This window comes from Cucumis melo, chromosome 6, assembly GCF_025177605.1.
Source record: "Cucumis melo cultivar AY chromosome 6, USDA_Cmelo_AY_1.0, whole genome shotgun sequence".
In the NCBI taxonomy this organism is placed as follows: Eukaryota; Viridiplantae; Streptophyta; class Magnoliopsida; order Cucurbitales; family Cucurbitaceae; genus Cucumis; species Cucumis melo.
The window spans coordinates 31,182,053-31,203,330 of record NC_066862.1 but is presented as its reverse complement, the minus strand read 5'-3'; the positions used below and the strand labels follow the sequence as shown (position 1 = coordinate 31,203,330).

Genomic DNA, 21,278 nt, shown 5'->3' with positions numbered 1-21,278 from the left:
ATTAAACCCACAAAAAAGGATAGCGAGAGGCAAACTGCTACGTCTAAAATAGGGAATAGTAGGAGACATTTGCCATTTACCTATTTTGTTAAAATATATATATGAAAATTTTAAAATTTGAAAATAACCGTTATTTTTAAACTAAAATGGTTAATATTACGTAGAAAAAATGGTAAAATTAAGATTTTACTTTAATCAATATAATATCATTTTTTTACTAAAAAAATAAAGTTACGAAGTATAAATTAAAATATACTTAACACATAAAAGAAATTGTTGCAACTAATGAGTGATATATACGATATAACATTTTTTTTTAAAACGTTAGATTACTAAACAGAGGTATTTGTATTATTTATTGTGACGCTTTTAAATGCTATAAGTAATCATGCAATCGACTCTATTGCAACCGTTGTTAAAATTGTTACAACTTAAAATGTCAAACTTAGAAGAGATATCAAGATATCGGTAGCAAACTCGATTTTGAAAAAAAAACACTAAGGTAAACGTGAGGGAAGAACGTTTATCTCACATTATCTCTTTTCTTTATTTTTTTAATTATTATTATTATTATTATTTATTATATTTTGTATTTAAATGTGAATGGTTGATTCATGTCATAATTTTTTTTCACACGAGAATTGAAAAAAAAAATGGAGTGGGTCAAAATTTCCCATCTCTATTAAGAAAAGAAAATTTCTACAAACAAAAACTTTTATAGAAAAATAACATTAATAAAATAACAAAATATATAAGGTAAAAAGAGAGTGAAACAATTAATATAAATATTAATATTAATTTTATATTATTCTTGATGGTGTTGTCCATCAAGGAACCGTTGGTCACCAAGAAAAATAATTTAAAAGATAAATTGTTTATTTCCTTAATGGTTCATGTCCATCAATAAAGGTTTTCCTTGATGAATGTTGCCCATAAAGGAAGAGTTTTTCAAAGATAGACCCATCAACAAAATTCATTCCTCGATGGGTGCAAACCAAATTGTTTTGCACGATTTCTTGGTAGGCAATGCTTGTTAAATAATATTTTCTTGACGGTATTTTTTATATGTATTTCATCAAACAATGCTTTTCTTTGGTTTTTGACCGTCAACGAAATCTTAATTATAACCCAAAAACTCAGGTATTTTATCTTTTTTGTATGTGTCCACAAAATAAGAGATCTTTTCCACAAAATAAGAGATCTTTTCTTGACGATTAGGACCAAATAATCAGCATAAAAAAAATATTTTTCTTGATAGTCTTTTATCATGACCATGAAGAAATCAAAATTGGCATGCGTTAAGAAAAACCAAATTTGTAGTAGCTTGCTCTCATTCTCACTAGCCATACTCCTCTCCTTCCTTTTACTTTAGACTTTCTTGCTCCTCCCTTTCTATCTTCTCTCTCTACTCATTCTCGATCGCTATCGTTATTTTCATTATAAGGGAGCGAACAAAAATGGAGGTAGAAACTCTAAAGTGAAACGTACTTAGTCTAGATAAATTATATGTTAGGTGACATCCTGTAACTTTTCTTTCTAAGAAATTGTAATGACCCAACTCTTTATACTAAGCTGAGGTCGTTACTAAAAAAATAACAAAAGACACTATTTTTGAAAAGAGGGAAACTAAATTTTCAATAAAAACAGAATACGATACATAGACGCGGAAGCAAAACTGAGTCCCCGTATAGCATGCCATGGATCCTTCTCTGTCGCTCGCCAGCTTTCCTCTACCTTTACCTTTACCTAAAAAATTAAACATAGAGAGAACGAGTATACAAATATACTTAGTAAGGGACCCACTACTAGTTCCGCTAGATGCCTGTTAACATCCTATGAGAGTCCTGAAAACTGGTACCCTTAACTGACACGTTCCCGAACACGTGCAATTTGTGATCCCGTAGGAACATATTGGACTTTAATAGGAAGTTAACAGGCACCTAGCAGGACTAGTAGTAGGTCCCTTACTGAGTATATTTTTATACTCACTTTCTCTATGTTTAATTTTTCAGGTAAAGGTAAAGGTAGAGAAAAGCTGGCAAGCAACAGAGAATTAAGGATCCGTGACATGTCATATGAGGACTCAGTTTTGCTTCCGCGTCTATGTATCAGTGTTTCAACATACTGTTTTTATTGAAAATTTAGTTTCCTTCCTTTCAAAAAAGTGTTTCTTGTTATTTTTTTTAATAATGACCTCAGCTTAGTATAAAGAGTTGGGTCATTACAAAAACATCCAAGCATGGACAAAACATCTTGAAAGGATCTATGTTGGTTTGTAGGGATAGTCTCCCCTATTTGTAGTAACTTAAGACAAGTAGGTAACGACGTTAAGTCGTGAGGATGCAAAAAAATGTCAAAATTTGAATTTGAATCATGGTTTGAATTATATGCATGACGGCATTACATAGGTTCAAAGCATAACCTCTTCTATTAATATCTAGTTTGTGGACGAACCAAGGCAAAACCTTATGGCATGTATTGCACATTTTTTTCAGTTGCTCATTCATAGAAATGACTCCTAAAAATTTTCCTAGAAGCATATGAGTGAGGACGAATAATATTTAAAAGTTTTTTCTCTTGAAAGAAGTAATATTTAAAAGTTAAAACCAAAGTTTAAAGGAATGTTGTTATTATTTTTTTTACAAAGGATAAATTTAAAATTATACCAAAAGACAAATAAGTAAAAAGGGAAAAAAAAACAAAAATTATTACATAAAGAAAAGAGAGATATTTTGTAATATGAAAGAAAGAAAGAAAAAATAAATACAAAAGATGTCAATTTCTTATCTCTCTCCTCTTCGTCTCTCTCCCATCTTTGGCTGGGACTCTGTGTCAACGTGTATGTTCCTTCCTACGCTTCGCTAAAGCCAAGCCTAAGAAGTCACAACTTTCTTGTTGAAAAAGAAACAAGAAGGCCGAATTTGTAAAACCCATTTCTCAAAATTCCATTTTACATTGCTCCTTTTCCTCACTCTGTTTCATTAGCTTCTCTTCTTCCCACAAAACCCACAAAAACCTTCTTCCCTTCATTCACTAATTCTACCCATTTCATAAGATTATTCCGAATCTGGACTTCTTTCAGCTTTTGAATCTTCGTTTTTGATTGTGAAAATGCATCTCTACAATGCTTGGCTTCCACCCCCTGTTGCTCTAGATACCACCAAAGAGAAGGAATCTTTCGCTCTTGTCGTCAATTCTGTCAAGGATTCTTATCGCCCTGATGATCTTGATTCTGTTTATTCCACTCTCAAATGGGTCTCTGTTATTGACCTGTCAGTATTTCTCCTTTTCCTTGATTCTGATTCGGGTGTTGCTTTTAATGGGTTCTTAATTTCCCCTTTTCTTTTATAATTTTTTTTAATTACTGTTACTTGGGATTGTTCTGCCTGTCTACTTCTTTAAGTTTGTATGCCTCTCTCTCTCTCTCTCTCTCTCTTTTTCTTCCTCTTTTCATCTCTTTTGGGGATTAGCTTATTAAATAGTAGGAGGATTTATCATTTAATCAAGGTTTAAAGTCTTTTAACCATGATTAAACTCAGTTATCTGAATTGGGTTATGCTTTTAGTTAAAAGAACCCGTTTCCCGTGCTTTTGATAGTTTAACTATTTCATTGGATTCTGTATCCTGGAGTTGGAAACTCAGGATTAGTATGTCTCCGAAAATTAAGGAATTTTATTTATTTACTAAGCATGGTGCCTGGAGCTGTCCTGCCACCCGGATTCTATTCTTACTGATGATGAACATGAACTTTCTTTTAATTTATAATCTAATTTAATTTTAAAAATCTCTTTCATACAAAGATCTCAATTTTCTTGTGTTCTTGGATGGACCACTGTTACATGGCAATATCAGACGGTTTGAAGATGACCATGTTCTGATGAAAGTAATGGGTTCAGGAAAATGGCTTTTTCCAAAAAGGTGCTCTAAGTAGCTTGAGTTGGCCGAACTTGACTTGATGAATATGTATCTCATGTCTGGTTCAATTCTCTTCAGCTGATAATACTATTAAAAAATATCAACTTAATGAGACTACTTCGATAAATTTGACCTAAGATGAATAGGATAGACTAGGAAATGCTGTCTAGAATGTTATTTGATTTTTTGGATTTTATTCGCTTTGTTGCTTCTCTTGGAGTGATCTTGCTTTAGTATTTGTAGCTACTCTCCATCCCTTATTTACTTTAGTATAACTGCAATTATTATTGCCTTTTGATTCTGGTAGGCTGTTTTATCTTCTCATCTCCCTTTCCCCAACAAAATGTTATTAGGATGTAGGATGCTGCCAATAATTTGTTTCAGTTTTGTTCATTGTCTTGAATCATGAATGTAACTACTTAGATGCTTATCATGCAGTTTTATCAAAGCCAAAAGCGAAGTATCATTGGAAGATGTGGCTGCTGTTGTAGATATTGGGTTAGAATTGTTTCACATGTCACAAGACAAGCTGTATGCACAGGTGCTAATTTTTACATTTGAAAGGTTACATAATTCTTGTGTCTATTTATTTTTCCCTTCCTAAAAGAAGATTCTATTTATTTTTATAGGTCAGATGGGGAAATATCCTAGTCAGAATACTAAACAAGTATTCGAAGAGGCTTTCCTTGAAAGTTCAGTGGCGACCTCTGTACAACACTCTGGTTCATACACATTTTACTAGGTCAGCCATCCTAGCAAGAAACGGTTATGGTTATTAGAGCATGTAATATGTTCAATTATCTTGCAAATGATTTTTCATGTTACATCAAACTCTTCATGTTGTTGCTGTCTAGTCAAAACTCATGCTTTATCCGTGAGTTTTTTAGATTCAGAGTGATGGCTTTCAATATTTCTTGGTCTTAGATTTCATGAGATTACTGTCGTGCTCTTTGGTATTAAATTCTCTAATTTCTAATTTGGTACATGTGGATTTCATCACTCATTTCTAATTGAATGTTCATGATATTGAGCGAGGTTTGGTCTTCGGTGAGGTTTCATGTTTCTCTTTGGACTTCGGTTTCGAAGACTTTTAGTAATTATTTCCTAGGCAATATTTCACTTAATTGGAAACACTTTCTCTTGGGGTCTTTTGGGCTTGGTTTTTTGTTGCCTTGTAATCTTTCATTTTTTTCCCTCAATGGAAGCTGTGTTCCTTAAAAAAAATGTGGATTTCATCATTACTTTCAGACTGTGGAATGTCCTCGACTGCTTGTATTTGTTGGTTAATTTGCTTGCTAATCTGTTCTGAGTTCCTTTTTCTTTCTTATTAGAAACACTGGCCCTGAAGGTTGGAGGTTAAGGCAGCGTCATTTTGAAGCAATAACCTCTCTTGTTAGATCTTGCCGAAGATTCTTCCCAGCCGGTTCTGCTGCTGATATATGGGCAGAGTTTAGGTGGTGATATGCACTATTTTATAGTGTTACCTACTAGTCTATAAGCTTACTCTAATTACAAATTTTTTTTGCTTTCTTATTTTTGTTTTGCTTACATTTTACGCATACATTCTTAAAGTAGTACCAGGGAGTGACATAGTGGTGAAAGAGATGAGCTGTAGATCTAAATGCTCAAGGTGGTGAGATTGAGTTGGTGGCAACTCACTAAATATTAATTATTTAGTTTTGGTTAACTCTAGAAGTTGTAGTATCATACAATAGTTGAGGCTTGTAAAATTTCACTTGGAAACCCTCAGTTATGACGAAGTTTTTGCTTATTCTTGGTCATGCAAATAAGAATATGTCCCTATATTTTTTACGTGGTTGCAAAAAAAAAAAATGTGTTCTCATTTCTATCTTGGGTTAATTTATAGAATTGGTTATTATGGATGCACAGATCATATAAGGACCAGTCACTTTTGTCATAGTTTTGATCTTTAACCTCACAGTTTCCACATATTATCACAATTTAAAATGAGGATAGGACATGAATGTTTGACATAGATGGAAATATCCGTTTTCTTATAATTAAAATATCGATCCCTCGTCTTCACCATAGTCCTTGCACATTTTATTCTTTTTATACAATGGCGTTGTTTCCTAGCTCCACCCCCAAAATGAGGAAAAAGAATCAGTACAACTAATTGATGGAATTTGCAGATCTATGCTGGACAATCCGTGGCATAATTCATCCTTTGAGGGTTCTGGTTTTGTCAGACTGTTTCTTCCTACCAATCTAGACAACCAAGACTTTTTTTCACAGTAAGGAGTACTCCCATGCAAGAATTTCATTTGAAGTAGTTTTCTAGTTCAATTATCAAATTATAACTTCTTGCCATTGTATGGTAGCAATTGGATTGAAGAGTGTATGAAGTACTGGGACTCAATTCCAAATTGCCAGTTTTGGAACAGTCAGTGGGCTGCCATTATAGCTCGTGTTGTCAAGAATTACGGTTTCATAGACTGGGAGTGTTTCTTGCCTACACTTTTCACTAGGTTCTTAAACATGTTTGAGGTGAGTATGTGGACTTTGCTAGTTAACTTCGATTATGTTAAGTATTAGTTAGAAGTACGAGGTTGGTTGCTAAGTGGTAGTTGAGCACTTGAGTTTCCATGAACTGCAATTTAAGGATCATCTTAAATGAGTGTTGGTTGGATTCAGTTTTAGAAGTACATTCGGTGGATTCTGTTTGTTATTACTCAGTTGTAGTTGTGCATTAACCTTGTCCTATGAAGTCATTCATAAAGTTTAATATGTTGATCATATTAGAAACCTTTTCTTGTGGTTCATTTTTATTCCAAAAAATGATTCTCTTAACCTTTGTGGAAATTTTAAAGGTTTAGGGCTTACTTGAGTTGCAATTGAAACATGACAGTTTGGAAACATTAAGACAAGGAAATTCTTTCTGAAATTTCTAGAAGTTCTGGAACACGTTTGGTTTGACTTTCACTCTCTCAAAAATAAATTAATGAACTTAATAAATGTTCTTCTGTTATTTCAAGTGAAATCATATTTTATTTTATTTCACTAATTTGTTATATAATTTTGATAGTTATTAAGTTATATTTTTTCAATAGTGAAGATAGACAGGTGATATGCAAAATACAAACCAATTATGAAACTAACATCAACTTTTTGTTGTTTCTAAAATTTTCATGAATCTTATTCATTTTTCTATATATAACACTGTATCTTGAAATAAACCTTTAGGTTTGTTGCTGTTGAATCAAATGGGCATTGATTTTATCTAATTAAATTATTTATTTATTTATTTATGTTATCTTGAATAAAGGAGATAATTGAAATTCAACCACCAAACAGAAACTCATCCTTTATGTGAGATAATTGTAGGTTCCAGTGGCAAACGGTAGTGCATTATATCCATTTTCTGTGGATGTTCCTCGAAACACCAGGTTCTTGTTTTCCAATAAGATGGGAACCCCATCTAAAGCGATTGCAAAATCAATCGTAAGTTGATTTTATGAAGCCTCTATGTTATGATACTTACCGGGAGATACTATATAAACGTGCATCAATGTTTAAATTACAGATATATCTACTAAAGCCTGGCAGTTCAGCACAGCTTCACTTTGAGAAATTGGTCAACCTTCTCGAACAGTTAGTTCATCGTCATTTTAAAGCTTGCTGCTATTCTTAGGTCTATCAAAACTTATCTTTCTGTTTTTTTCATTTAAATCTCTAACAAAAAATTATGTCACAGATACTATCATCCTTCTAATGGTGGACGTTGGACTTATGTGTTGGAGCGATTTTTGCTTCATTTGGTTATTACCTTCCGGAAACGACTTCAGGCAGAGCAGTGAGAATTTCCAGTATTTGGTTAGCAAAACATATTGTTATCCATTATGGCTTTCTAATAAAATACTGTTATTCCAGGAAAGCAGATGAGAATAATCAGAACAAGCTGTATTTAGGACCATCAGAAAGAAAATCTTTTGTCAATACAATCCTAAAGTTAATTGATCGTGGTCAGTATAGCAAAAATGAACATCTTTCTGAAACAGTTGCAGCTGCAACCTCTATTTTATCTTATGTAGAACCTTGTTTGGTTCTTCCCTTTGTGGCCTATCGATTTGATATGGCCTTGGAGACGGTTAGTCATATTGCCTCTTCTTAAAAAATGCTTAGATCACTAAATTTAGAATCTGTCTTGTAGGTGAGCTGTGTAGTTTTGACTAGTAATTGAAAGTTATGTTTCTTCCAAAACAAAGATGAAAAACTAATTATTGACACCAAGCCAAGTACGTTGGCTTCCTAGAAGGAATCTGACTAAAAGCTATTGAATAAAACTGATGGTAATTGATAACATGGTCTTTTTTGTTGGGTGTGGTTAGTTCTTTTATGCATGACAACTAAAAGAAGGATAGGTTTTAGTTGTGGGTTTCAACTAATCGTTCATTTGTGGGTTTCTCATGTAAAAATAAATTTTGTTTGGATTTTTATTTTGTTGCAAGTGTTTTAGTCACATGTGATTAGTTTACTTGTCATATTTGTTTGTCCAGATGACTGCTACCCACCAGTTGAAAACTGCTGTTATGTCAGTAGCATTTGTTGGGCGTCCATTATTTCTGACATTTTTGTCAGCTTCAACTGCAAAGTCAGCTGATCCTGTTGCTGATGATAAGTTTGGTAATCTTCTCATGGTTTCACTTTCCAACGCCTTACTAGGTATGGATGCCAATGACCCTCCTAAAACGTTGGCCACCATGCAATTAATTGGTTCTCTATTCTCCAATGTGAGTAACAACATAAATTCATTTTGTCTTTTTTCTCCTTAGTCATTCCTCTGATGATCACAACTTAAATTTGCAGTTAGCTTCTTTGAATGATAACTTAGATGAGCTGTCTATTATTCCAATGATCCAATTTTCCGAATGGTTGGATGAGTTCTTATGTCGCCTATTTTCCTTACTTGTGGACCTGGAACCCAGCAGCGTTCTGTAAGTAATGGCACTGAGTTCTATCTTTTTGGCCAAATCATTTTCTTAAATCCATTTTTAATTGCTAAATCAAGATTCAGGCATTAAAAATTGCTTTGGCAGGAATGAGGGCCTACTTTCATCCTCAGCTTCAGGAACTTTTCTTGTTGACGATGGGCCTTACTACTACTGTATGCTTGAAATCTTGCTTGGAAGGCTTTCAAAACCATTATTTGCTCAGGTTTCATAGATATCATTACTGCTTCAACTTTGTTTTTCGAGCAACTAATAAACCTTTTACCATCGTTCTTATGTCCCTTGGTGCGAATTCTGTCCTTTATTTCTTAGATATAGTATTGCTGCTCATATACTTCCTTTGGCAAAGGGTTTATCTCTTCTTTACCCCTTCTTTTTATCCTACCATCCCAAAATGAAGGAATTGATCCTCATAAATTTGTTCTTCCACAGGGTATAATTTTATTTCTTTTATCACTTGCAGGCCTTGAAGAAAATTTCGAAATTTGTCAAGACAAATATTCTTCCTGGTGCAGTTGCAGAGGTTGGACTTCTTTGTTGTGCATGTGTTCATTCTGACCCAGAAGAGGCAGTTGCTCAACTTGTTGCGCCAGTTTTGTCATCTGCTATGTCCTCTATGAAATCAATGCCTAGTAGAGGATTTGGAGGGGAAGGAAAATCCAAGGTTCTTTTAGCTTCACACATTTTGTCTCTATAATTTAATAACCTGTGAAGTGTAACAATTTCCTTTTCAGGAAAAACCAGCACTTTCTCCAGCTCTTGAAACTGCAATTGACTATCACTTGAAGATGTTATCTGTAGCCGTCAGTTTTGGAGGCCCGGCACTACTTCCTTATAAAGACCAATTCAAGGAAACTATTGCATGTGGTTTTGATTCTCCATCATGGAAGGTCAACGTCTGCTTGCTATATCTTGATAATCAACGATCATCTCAAACGATAGTTTAAACTCCTTGATGACTAAGTTTGTTTAGTCTATTTTGAAAATTTTTCTTATGATTGTATAACAGGTGAACGGGGCTGCTGATCATCTTCTTAGGTCTCTCCTAGGGAGTTTGATTCTCTATTATCCTATTGATCAGTACATGTATGTCCGTCTCTTTCCAATAGGATTCTAGTTGATCTCCCTACATTTATCTCTTTCCACATTTTCCCAATAATTGGACTTTGAAATTTCTGGTATAGGTGCACTGTACGTCATCCTGATGTTTCAGCATTAGAGGAATGGATCAGTACAAAAGATTATTCAAATGACGAGTCACCATTAGTTGTCCCCAAGTGGCACATTCCTAATGACGAAGAAATTCAGTTTGCAAATGAATTATTGGATCTTCATTTTCAATCAGCTTTGGATGATCTGTTAAAAATTTGTGAAAGCAAAATCCAAGCTGATCCAGGTGCTCTACATTCTTGTTCCTCTCAAGCTGTGCTTGCAAAACCTAGATTGATTTTATCAGGAAGGATATGAATAGTTTTAGGAGTTCGCTGACCTTTTTTGTTTTTTATTACAAGAAACAAGGAGTCTTCTAATTTCAGAGATCCTTATTATAGTTATTCTTGAAATTATCTGAATGCATGTGATTTTTATTAAGATTACGAGTAGCTCATGACGTTCACATGTTTGATTGGTGTTTTTTGCCCCAAGATTATGGTTATGCAAGAAACTAAGTACTAACACCATACTGGTTGCTATCTGATCATGCAGGAGATGAGAAAGATCACTTGAAAGTGCTTCTATTGCGCATTGATTCTTCATTGCAAGGTGTTTTGTCTTGCTTGCCTGATTTCATTCCATCCGTGAAGAATGGGAAGGTTGGAAGTCCTGTTCATTCTTTCTTCATAGCTGGGGCATCAGGTCCAAGTGTTGGTTCCACTAAATTAAGGGAAAAAGCTGCCGAAATTATACATATAGCCTGCAGGTACAGAATGAATCTTATTTTTATTTCAATTTCGAATGGTGTAATAAGCTGATTGCCACTTTCTTCGTGTGGTGAGCAGGTATTTGCTGGAAAAAAAAGCCGATGACAGTAGTTTATTGATGCTCATTATTCGCATAATGGATGCTTTGGGAAATTATGGTAAAGTATATGTTTGTTTAAGTTTTGTTTTTATTGTCCTGGCTACATTTTTGTGTTTTTGTCTTTGTCCCGACTTTGATTCGTATCCCTTCATAAAACAACTATTGATTTTTATTTCGTATAGGTAGTCTGGAATATGATGAATGGTCCAACCATAGGCATGCTTGGAAGTTGGAATCTGCTGCTATTATTGAGCCTCCTACAAATTTTATCATGTCCACTTGCTCTAAAGGCAAGAAAAGGTAGCATTTTCCCCTTTTTTTTTTTGGATTTCACTTGGTGATGTTATTGTGCTTAGATATTATATTGGTGTTTAACTTGAGTCTCTCTTTCAATTCTAAGTATTATTCTTTTTTAAAAAAATTATCAGGCCGAGGTGGGCACTTATAGACAAAGCATACATGCACAGTACGTGGAGATCATCACAATCATCCTACCATTTATACCGAGTTTCTGGAAATTTCTGTCCATCAGAGCATGTGATTCTTCTGGTGGATGATCTCTTACAGCTTTCTTTGCACAGTTACGAAAATGTTCGTGTGTAAGTCTTCTAAGACTCTACCCTGTAGCTAGACATGCAACTGTTCGTGTGTAAATCATAATGATCATCCTTTGAATATTAATGCAACAATTTAATCTTTTTCTGTACATTATAAAGAAGTGAGCCTTTTGATGTAAAATTTCCCAATTTCCTGCACGGTTTACTTGAAGAATCATAACCAACAAAATTTAAATAATAAAAAAAATCGAACAGAACCAGACGCACGCATTTGGTATTTTCATAATTCTTCTGGGCGTTACTATCAAAAGGAAAAAAGACTGCTGCCTCTGAAGGGACCAATATCAATGAACTATAACATACAATGATCCTATCCAAGGTGTTATGTCTTCTGTAGTGGAGCTACCAAACCAGAAAAAATTTAACCTTCTTGGAATTACCATTCTCACCTTCCACCATGAAGCAAAGACTGAATCAGTTGAGGGAGAATGATTAATCAAACAAATAAAAAGGATCTACATGAGAACCCTTTGTATGAACTAGGGTTCCAAACGTGAACATCTCTCTCCCTAAGATAACAAAGCTCCCCAAGCTAAGAAGGTTGAAAATATCAAACATTTCCTTGCTGAACAAAGCACATTCGAACAGCAATAAGTGCAGGCATGGAGAGACAAACTAGTAGCCACTGGCTGATTCTTCGTTGAGGATTTCCCAACTTCTTATCCTCCCAGAAAAAAGTGTCCCTGGATAAAAAACAAAAAAAGGTGTCCTGTCCATCCCAACTGAACAACAAACAAAAAGAGAGAAGACAGAAAGATCCTCAGTGTTGCTGTTAGGTGGGAATGCGATCAAAGTCCCACTTAGGTTAAATAAGGGGATGATCATGGGTTGATAAGGAAGGATAACCATTTCTAATATAATGAGGTCTTTTGAGTGAAACCAAAAGTAAAGACACGAGGGTATATGCTCAAAGTGGATAATATCATACCATTGTAGAGATGTTAGGAGATTTTTTGTTCCTAACGAATTGGTATCCTTGCAGGTAGCTGGTTGATCAACCACTTAAAAATACTTTTAAAACCCAGCTATACAGTAACATAAGATACATCAGACCTATTAACACAAGGTATTGGTCTCATGATGAAAATGCCAAAGTCATTTAGCCTGAAGAACCTTGCTATGAGATCTCAAATTACCAATACCTATACCTGCAAAGTCCATGGGGTTCAATACAATTTTCCAGTTATGAGCCCCCTTGCCTTCCTTAACTGCCTTTGATAGAAAGTGCTTCATAGGGCTTTCTCAGATAGCTCATTGACATAGAGATCCTAAATAAAGATCAAGTCTCCCCCGTTTTGGGAAAAGTTCCTTTTCCAGGACTAAATTGTTTCACCCCTAAATTGATGGGCACACTTTATAAGGGACTTGAGACCTATCTGTGCCAATGATATAATGTAACAACTCCGGAGTTGTGGTTTGTTAGTTGAATGTAAGCTAGTTAAATCCTTTCGTACTTGGTGCTTCTATACCTTTTCTTTTCTGTTGAGTTTTTGTATGGAGACACCATCTCTAGTTTCTTTTATTCCCGATGCTACTTCAATTATTCTGCTAGTCACTAGCTAGGGAATCGTGATGTTATGTTAATTGAATGAAAGTTTACCTTTAAAATGCTATTGCTAGCAACGATTGATCATTACTTCCAATAGAAAGCTCTGTAATGTTCAGTTACCTGTTGAGAAATTGGCTATATGAAGTTAATTCCTTCCGTATAAGCAAGGCATTTAAATCAGTGGTTGAATGCTAAATAGCCCAGTATGTATTTGGTTTTGTTGCTTTACTGTGTCTATTAGTTTTGTCTGCATGCATTATTATTGCCAGAGTCTTCCATTCTACTTCGTGGGGTTCAGCTTTACTAAGTCATTAACAGTACTTTTCTAGTTGTTTTAAGCCCTTGACTACTTTCTAGTAACACGGTTTTGGTAGATTTGCCAGTTAAGGCTTTGGGCTCAGGTAAATAATACATCCCTAATGGCTAATACTTTGTGGTGGTGGGGGGTTACTGATCTTCTTGCTAGGTGCTTTTTCTTTGATCGTATGTGGGAATTGGCAAGCGCCATTGTTACCTGATTTCCTGATTTCCACATTGCAAACAGGGTGGCTCTTTAAAGGCCAGATGATGATTGAATGCCTTCCAGAATCCTTGTCTACCAAAAGAGGAATGCTAAGGAGTGAATGTGGGCCTCTTTCATAACTGAAAATCAAATTGAGGATGATATGAACTTTAGGAGTTAGTTCCTCTTTTTGGTATATTTAGTCATTGGCATAGTATTGGGAGTCTCTTGGATCTTTACCAGAGATATAATTCCAATATTTGAATGATAACACTAGTCGATTTTAATTACTTTTCAATGGTACAAAAAGTCTGTCAAGATTTTCTGCTGATTTCAGTTCTCTAGAGTTCCCTGGTAATTGGCAACTTTTTATTACTTTCTGCTAGTCAACATGGTATCTTACTTTTTCCATTATTATAATGTTAGTTAGTGACAGTTCTTTACATTGATGTCAACAATGCATGTTTTGGTTTGTCAATTTTATATATGATTTCTAATGTAATATTGTAAGTGTTTTAACAGTTCTCATTTAAAATTTCGGCTTGCTGCACAGACTTGCTGGAAAGTATCTTATAAAGTTGCTAAAGAGGTGGCCATCTATGATTTCGAAGTGTGTTCTCTCTCTTTCTGAGAATTTAAAGAATGCTGAGTCACCTGAATATGCTGTACTAGGTTCCTGTACAATTCTGGCCACCCAAACAGTTCTGAAGCATATGACAGTGGTAACTATCATAACAGAGGTCTTTTAACTGATTATATTAGTAATAAAATGTTCATGATATATTTTCCTTTTGGTACCAGAATTCAAAGTCGTTTTCATCATTTATTTTTGGAATTCTTTCAAGGTAACTTTTTTTTTCCTGCCTTCACTCGATATCTTTTAAATATCTGCCATGTTCACTTATTCTCCTTTTTGCCTGAAGCTCCCATCATGCATCACTGAAAGCCCAGAAAGCAATCAATGAGGTATAGCAACCTCCAAAATAATTTGATGGCAATTGTGATTTTATTCTATTTTTAAATAATATCTACCTCATCAAGGAAGAACCTTCAGTAATATCTTATGTGACTTTCTGCAGCTATTTGTCAAATTTAACATTCACTTTTCTGGAGTGTCTAAGAGCATTTTCTTAACATCCGAGAAACAAACAGATGAAATGGATTTTGCAGATTTGGTTTCTCAGCTTAGTTCAATGAATTTTGATTCTACCAGCTTACACTGGAGGTAAATTTCTTATTTTGCTTTACTTATGTAGTGAAATGTTTATGGTCGATCAGTCAAGCACTTCACCAGATGTTGAGGAACAAATGCACGCAATGATGTAACTCATTGCTTTACTGACTTTGACATGTGGGATTTTAAAATTGGTTAAATGTTCCTTTCCTTCTTTGTAGGTACAATTTGATGGCTAACAGAGTTTTACTTCTATTGGTGATGGCATCGCGGAATAATCCAAGCTCCTCAAAGATCCTCAGTGAAACTGCCGGTTTGACCAGTTGTTTTTGTGATGACATTATGCACTGAATGATTTTTTTTCCCTATTTCTTGAATTTCCTATCCCAAATGCTTTTTCCAGGTCACTTCTTGATGAATTTGAAAAGTCATCTCCCTCAAACTAGAATACTTGCAATCTCGGCCTTGAATACATTATTGAAAGAATCACCTTACAAAGTTGCGGTTCAGGGGGAATGTGTCTCGCCTGTGGAGATGCAATTAGATTCGAAGTCATCCCTTGAAGGAGCTTTGACACAAATTTTTCAGGAAGAGGGATTTTTCAGCGAGACTTTTAACAGTCTCTCTCATGTTCACATTACTGATGCTGATGCTTCAGGCTCTGGTGGAAACCATAGAAACTCTTCTTTCCAGAGTCATGCTGACAAATCAATTACCCGTTTTTATTTTGACTTCTCGGCTTCATGGCCCCGCACTCCTAGTTGGATATCATTGATGGGAAGTGGTACTTTTTACCCAAATTTTGCTCGGATTTTCAAACGGTTGATACAGGAATGTGGGGTCACTGTACTATCATCACTAAAAAGTACATTAGAAGAATTTGCAAATTCAAGCGAGAGGTCTAAGCAGTGTGTTGCTGCTGAAGCATTGGCTGGCATATTGCATTCTGATGTCAATGGCCTTTTAGATGCTTGGGAAAGCTGGATTATGGTTCAGTTGCAGAATATTATTCTGGCACAGTCTGTAGAATCTACGCCGGAGTGGGCAGCTTGCATTCGTTATGCGGTCACTGGAAAAGGGAAACATGGAACAAGAGTTCCTTTCTTAAGGCAACAAATTTTGGAGTGTTTGGTTAGACCTTTGCCTGCAGCAGCAACTACCACTATTGTAGCTAAGCGCTATGCTTTTCTATCAGCTTCACTTATAGAATTATCCCCTTCAAAAATGCCATCAGCCGAGATACACCTACATATTAGACTTCTTGAGGAGTTACTTGGAAATATGTGTCATTCTTCTTCCCAAGTAAGCATGTGTCTCTTCTATGAAACTATATTTCTAGTCAGTTTCATTTTGCTTGCATGTCTTCTAAAACCCAAAGTAATGAGGAAGCAATAGGCAGAGGTAGAAATTTTGATACGTGGGAAAAATTTCTCTGTATATATGTATGTGTGAGTGTGTGTGTGTCTGTGTTTGTATCTATATAATCTTTCCATCCTAAAAATTTTGGGGCAAATTGGGGAGAAAATTTTCAACTTTTTTAACGTAATTTTTCTAAAAATCTTAATCGAAGATGGGGCATTTTCCCTCTCCTTTGCTCTGCCACTATCCTGAAGCATAAACTCAAATGATGTCTTGAATGACATCAGTTCTAATCATAGTAGTATCCATCTGAGATTAATGGCTGCCCCCATCCTGAAGCATAAACTCAAACACATGTCTTTATTGACATCAGTTCTAATCTTGGTAGTTATCCATCTAGCACATTAATATTCTATGAGTTTCATACACAAAATATTATATGGTCAGGAGGTTATTCTGTTTAATTAATTAAGAGATAGGGTTCTAAATCCAGACATCTTGAAGAATTATGGGGGGTTACATAAGGTGTGGGCTTTAAACTCAACTGTCCAAACAAGTATGCCTACCTGGATCATCTTAAATTCCTAATCTATTATTCCTTCTCTTCCTTTTTTGTTAAATCACAAATTTTGTCCCTATGGTTGGAAAAAGTTAGAATTCAGTTCCTGCAGTGTTAGAAGTTAGAATTTCATTCTTATCAGTTGATAAAACCTCATAAATAGTCTCTATAGTAAGTGTTTTTTCAAGCACCTCACTAATTTTCTGTATGGTAAGGTTTTTATCAAATGATGAGGACTAAATTCTAACTCTCCAAACCATTAGAACCAATTTGGTTTTTTTTCCTTTTTTCCTTCTAGTTTTGAGATTAGAAAATGCAGAGTTATCTATCTTGTATTTGAAAATATTTTTTAAAACAGGTAATTTTTATAGTATAATGGAAAAATGCATCACATGAAATTTTTGTATCATTATTTTTCGGAAGATGTGCTTATTCTATCTTGCCCTTTAAAATCATCGAGTGAGATTAAAGAAAATGTTGATGTACAAGTGCATCGGCATAGTAGATTTTGGAACTTAGTACTTTTTAATATGATTACCTCAATGTTAATGAATTTTTGTTATTGATATCACAATTTCAAGCATAGGGTTACTGGTTTTGTTGACTTATTTCAATAATTTTTTTTTAAAGGGAAACAAGTTTCATTTATTAATAATAATAATGAGACAAAAGCTCAAAGTACATGAGAACTGTACAGTAATCAAAGAATCTAGGAATCAATGTATTTCAATGATTTTTATTCTCTATTTTACTTTTTAAAGACATCAAATTCTGTCTTGACGGTACTTATCTTCATTTTAGTTGTTGTGCTTTATAGAGCACAAGAAATTTGTTATCGAACCAGTTAAGTTGGATACAGGAAAAAGAGAAAAGAAAAAGAAAAAAGAAAGGAAGTCAACTATCATTAATCTTCGTGTTGTTTTCTTGAAAAGGTAAGGGAAGCAATAGGTGTGACTCTTTCTGTTGTTTGCTCAAACATTAGACTTTGCACATCTCATCCTCACGATCATTCACTTGAAGATGATAATGTTGAACTTAAAGAGGAAAGATGGGTTAAGCTCTTAATCGAACATGCTACTCAGGCAGTAAAGAACATTCACAGCTCAAGCCATTCTTTTAACTTGGACACAGCTCAAAATGGACACTCAAATGTTGATTCAGAAGATGATGTCAAATGGATGGAAACGGTAAATATCATAGTTATTTGTTTTGAACTTCTAATTATATATCATTTTATTTTATTGAATCTCTTCCACTTTTGCAGCTATTTCATTTTCTCATATCATCAATGAAGTCAGGAAGATCTTCTCATTTGTTAGATGTTATTGTGGGTCTTCTATATCCTGTACTTTCCTTGCAGGTATGCAAAACCCAACTTCACTATTGCACATACTCGATTAATTTAATTGCAAGTTCCAAAATTTTAATCCAGCGAATGGAACCTTTGGAATCTAACATTTAGAGAGATTTGATATACTTCTTACCGCTTTTCCTGCATCCTCTAGTAAAATAGCACACAGTAGCAGTGTACATCTTTTGACTAAAGGGAAGCCTGCATTTTGTTTCTTGGGTCTTTTTGCTAACTTACATGGTTTATTACAGCATGGCTAAAAGGGTAATTCTGCATATATGGTAACTCATAATCGCTATTTTTATTTATTATTACAATTATTTTATTCTTCGGTTATGAAGGAGACATCAAATAAAGATTTGTCAGCATTGGCAAAGGCAGCTTTTGGATTGCTTAAATGGAGGGTCTTCTGGGAGCCCCACCTGCAGAAGGTTATATCTGTAATTCTCTCTTCAGCTGGTGATTCTATCTGGAGAACGAGATCTGCTACCTTGACATATATTCGATCATTCATGTACAGGTACACTATTAGTTGGCTGTACACTAACTTGACTTCCAAGCAGTGCCTCTGTTCTTTAAATTAGTTGCGGTTGGAAATAAGACCACGAACTCATTGTCCCCTCTTCTGTGATGACATTCTCTTTACTCTTAGATTTATTCGATAAACTCATGATATTGGCAATATCATGTGGTGCGGTTGAATTACTTTTTTCTTAACCTTTTTGGTAATAAATACAGGCACACGTACATTCTCACAAGCTCAGAGAAACAACAAATATGGAGAACTGTTGAGAAGCTTCTAACTGACAACCAAGTGGAGGTATGTTCCTGATTCCCTATTTATTAACAAGAAGTATGCAGGTGTGTCATTGCGTTAGTGTTTGCTGATAGATGATTTTGCTACTTTGACCCCTTGACCGGTGACTGGATTTGTATCTTCTTTTGATATGATACCTAATTTTTTTTGTTTCAGATAAGAGAGCATGCTGCAACCGTTCTAGCAGGCCTTATGAGGGGTGGGGACGAAGATCTAGCTAGAGATTTCCGTGAGCGAGCATGCAGAGAAGCAAATAATCTTCAAGGAAAGAGAAGAAAAAGGTTAATCTTAAGTCCCATGTCATCTAATCTATAATCTAAAAGATCATTGATTACTTTTTAGATTATAGATTACTTTTGTAGTTAAAAACATAACCATTTATGAATAGAACTGAGAAATGTGAATCAATGTCTTATTCTTGCCACGCCATCGACTCCATTAAGTATGTGGTTTCAAATTTGCAATAGCGTTCATAGTAATGAGTCGAGCATGTATATAACTATATATTTTAGTTTTATGGGAGACATGTGAAGTGAAATGAGAATGAATACGTTATTCTTGCTTTCAAAGCTTTCATTAGGATGAATGGAAGATAACTAGTGTGAGCATCCAAGTCTTGTATGCTCCACATATTTTACTATAGCTTTAATTTAATGTTAGAAAATGGAAGGTCTAGCACATATATTTTCTGTTTGTTTTGCATTTATTGCAGACTATTTCAAAAAAAATTATTTTATCAATTTCAGAAATTTAAGTTCGGGTCAGTCGCTAGCTACAGTTCATGGTGCCGTACTTGCTTTGGTAGCTTCTGTCTTGTCAGCTCCTTATGATATGCCGGGGTATGTTTACTCATTCTTGACATATTCTTTCTTCTGTTTTTTTTCTCCATGAAAATAGTTTATAACCAATATGGCCGAGCATGATAACCAATATAGCAAGCATTTTCTATTATAGTTATCCTCTTTAATTCAACTCCTCTCCATGCTAGATATGTTTGCTTATTCCAAGTTATCTAAGATAAATGATTATTCAACTTAGCTTAGCACATCCATGAGACAGCCTGAAAAGCTTAAGTTTAGGTTTCCTTTCTGGGAAGTTCATCATGAAATATGATTTGTATGGATCTTCTCTGGGATTAATATGGTGAGTTTTGCTAGTTGAACCATCTGATGAACTATTTGAACAACAAATTCATACCCCATTTCCTGTATCTACTATTTTAGTTGGCTGCCAGAGTGTGTTACGCTGCTTGCTCGGTTCAGCGTGGAGCCATCACCTGTGAAAGTTACTGTAACAAAAGCTATTGCAGAGTTTCGAAGGACTCATGCTGATACTTGGAACATTCAGAAAGATTCATTTAGTGAAGAGCAACTGGAGGTGGGTTTAGCTTCCTATCGTATGCTTTGATATAGATGATCAAACTTTGTCTAAACCGTTGTTCTTTTGTTCTGCAGATTCTGGCAGATACATCCTCTTCATCATCATACTTTGCTTGAACAAATAGTGTAAAATTTGGAGGAAAAGATAAAGTTAAAAGAAAGTAGTCAGTTGATATTCTTGTATAAACATTATTGATAATATTCTGTTGTAATGCATAATATTGAGCTGCATCGGTACAAAGTGTTGCATTTGCATTGTTTGAGGCTCATAGAATTTAATGAGGAAATGAAGTGCCAAGATCCCTACTGCCTTCATCTAAATTAAAGCTTTCTTTTGGTACTTAAAATAATTTACTATTGTCCAAAAGGAATGTTCTTAACCACATCTTTCTATTGTTTCAACACAAATTTGCTCATAAGTAATTGACATGAATTTTCTCTCTTAAGGATTGAACTCTGATCTCACATCTTGGAATTATTACATTTAAAAAAAAATACATAAATTTTTGGAATTAGAAAGTCTCAACAAGTAGTAAATGAAGTAATCTTGTAGAAGTATGAGTCAAGTTTGTATTAGCAGTATTGTAAGAAGTGGGTTCACTGTTGTTTTGTATTTCTCTTTTTCTTCTAAAGAAGTTTAAATGAAAGTAATTGAGTATCCAAAGAGGATCAAAGGGAGGGAGCAAGAATCATTCTCTCATTCTCATTTTTACTGACTTTATCAACTTCATCATCTATATTAGAACGAAAACCAATTTTATTCAGTATACTACTATTCTCTCATTTTAGTTGGGTCCTAATATTATTATTCATTTTGATAGATTCCATGTTTCAACATTACAATGCTCTTAACTTTGATACCCACAACAAAATAGTTGTAGTTGATAAAATTGTTGAACCTTTGCTCTTATTGCACAAATTTTCTTTGATTTCATATTAATATGGAACTAACTTTTAAGAATCTTGCAAGTAGTTGAGCTAACTATTTTGTTTTTGTGTGAAAACGAGTCATCTGCTAGGATAAAGAATGATTTAGTGTGCATTTTGCTTGGCACAATTTGGCATGG

At 34.5% G+C, this 21,278-nt stretch overlaps 1 protein-coding gene across 2 annotated transcripts; it reads left to right on the top strand.

Moving 5' to 3' along the window:
* The first annotated feature begins 2,805 nt into the window (after nucleotides 1-2,805).
* On the top strand, nucleotides 2,806-20,511 carry LOC103491012 (proteasome activator subunit 4). Of its 2 annotated transcripts, none has more exons than XM_008450794.3 (35): nucleotides 2,806-3,272; nucleotides 4,354-4,456; nucleotides 4,545-4,657; nucleotides 5,247-5,369; nucleotides 6,069-6,170; nucleotides 6,258-6,423; nucleotides 7,261-7,377; nucleotides 7,460-7,527; nucleotides 7,631-7,726; nucleotides 7,807-8,023; nucleotides 8,433-8,666; nucleotides 8,743-8,870; nucleotides 8,973-9,090; nucleotides 9,349-9,549; nucleotides 9,620-9,775; nucleotides 9,895-9,971; nucleotides 10,070-10,281; nucleotides 10,590-10,803; nucleotides 10,883-10,962; nucleotides 11,087-11,204; nucleotides 11,333-11,503; nucleotides 14,126-14,294; nucleotides 14,374-14,417; nucleotides 14,496-14,538; nucleotides 14,652-14,797; nucleotides 14,968-15,059; nucleotides 15,150-16,048; nucleotides 17,597-17,851; nucleotides 17,929-18,024; nucleotides 18,357-18,535; nucleotides 18,754-18,835; nucleotides 18,989-19,113; nucleotides 19,579-19,671; nucleotides 20,056-20,209; nucleotides 20,287-20,511. In XM_008450794.3, the coding sequence occupies exons 1-35, from the start codon at nucleotides 3,112-3,114 to the stop codon at nucleotides 20,326-20,328; spliced, it is 5,394 nt and encodes a 1,797-aa protein (XP_008449016.1). In that variant the 5' UTR covers nucleotides 2,806-3,111; the 3' UTR covers nucleotides 20,329-20,511. The 2 variants fall into 2 exon arrangements, with proteins under 2 accessions (XP_008449016.1, XP_008449015.1); XM_008450793.3 differs by having other exon boundaries at nucleotides 7,631-7,729.
* The last annotated feature ends 767 nt before the right edge of the window (nucleotides 20,512-21,278 follow it).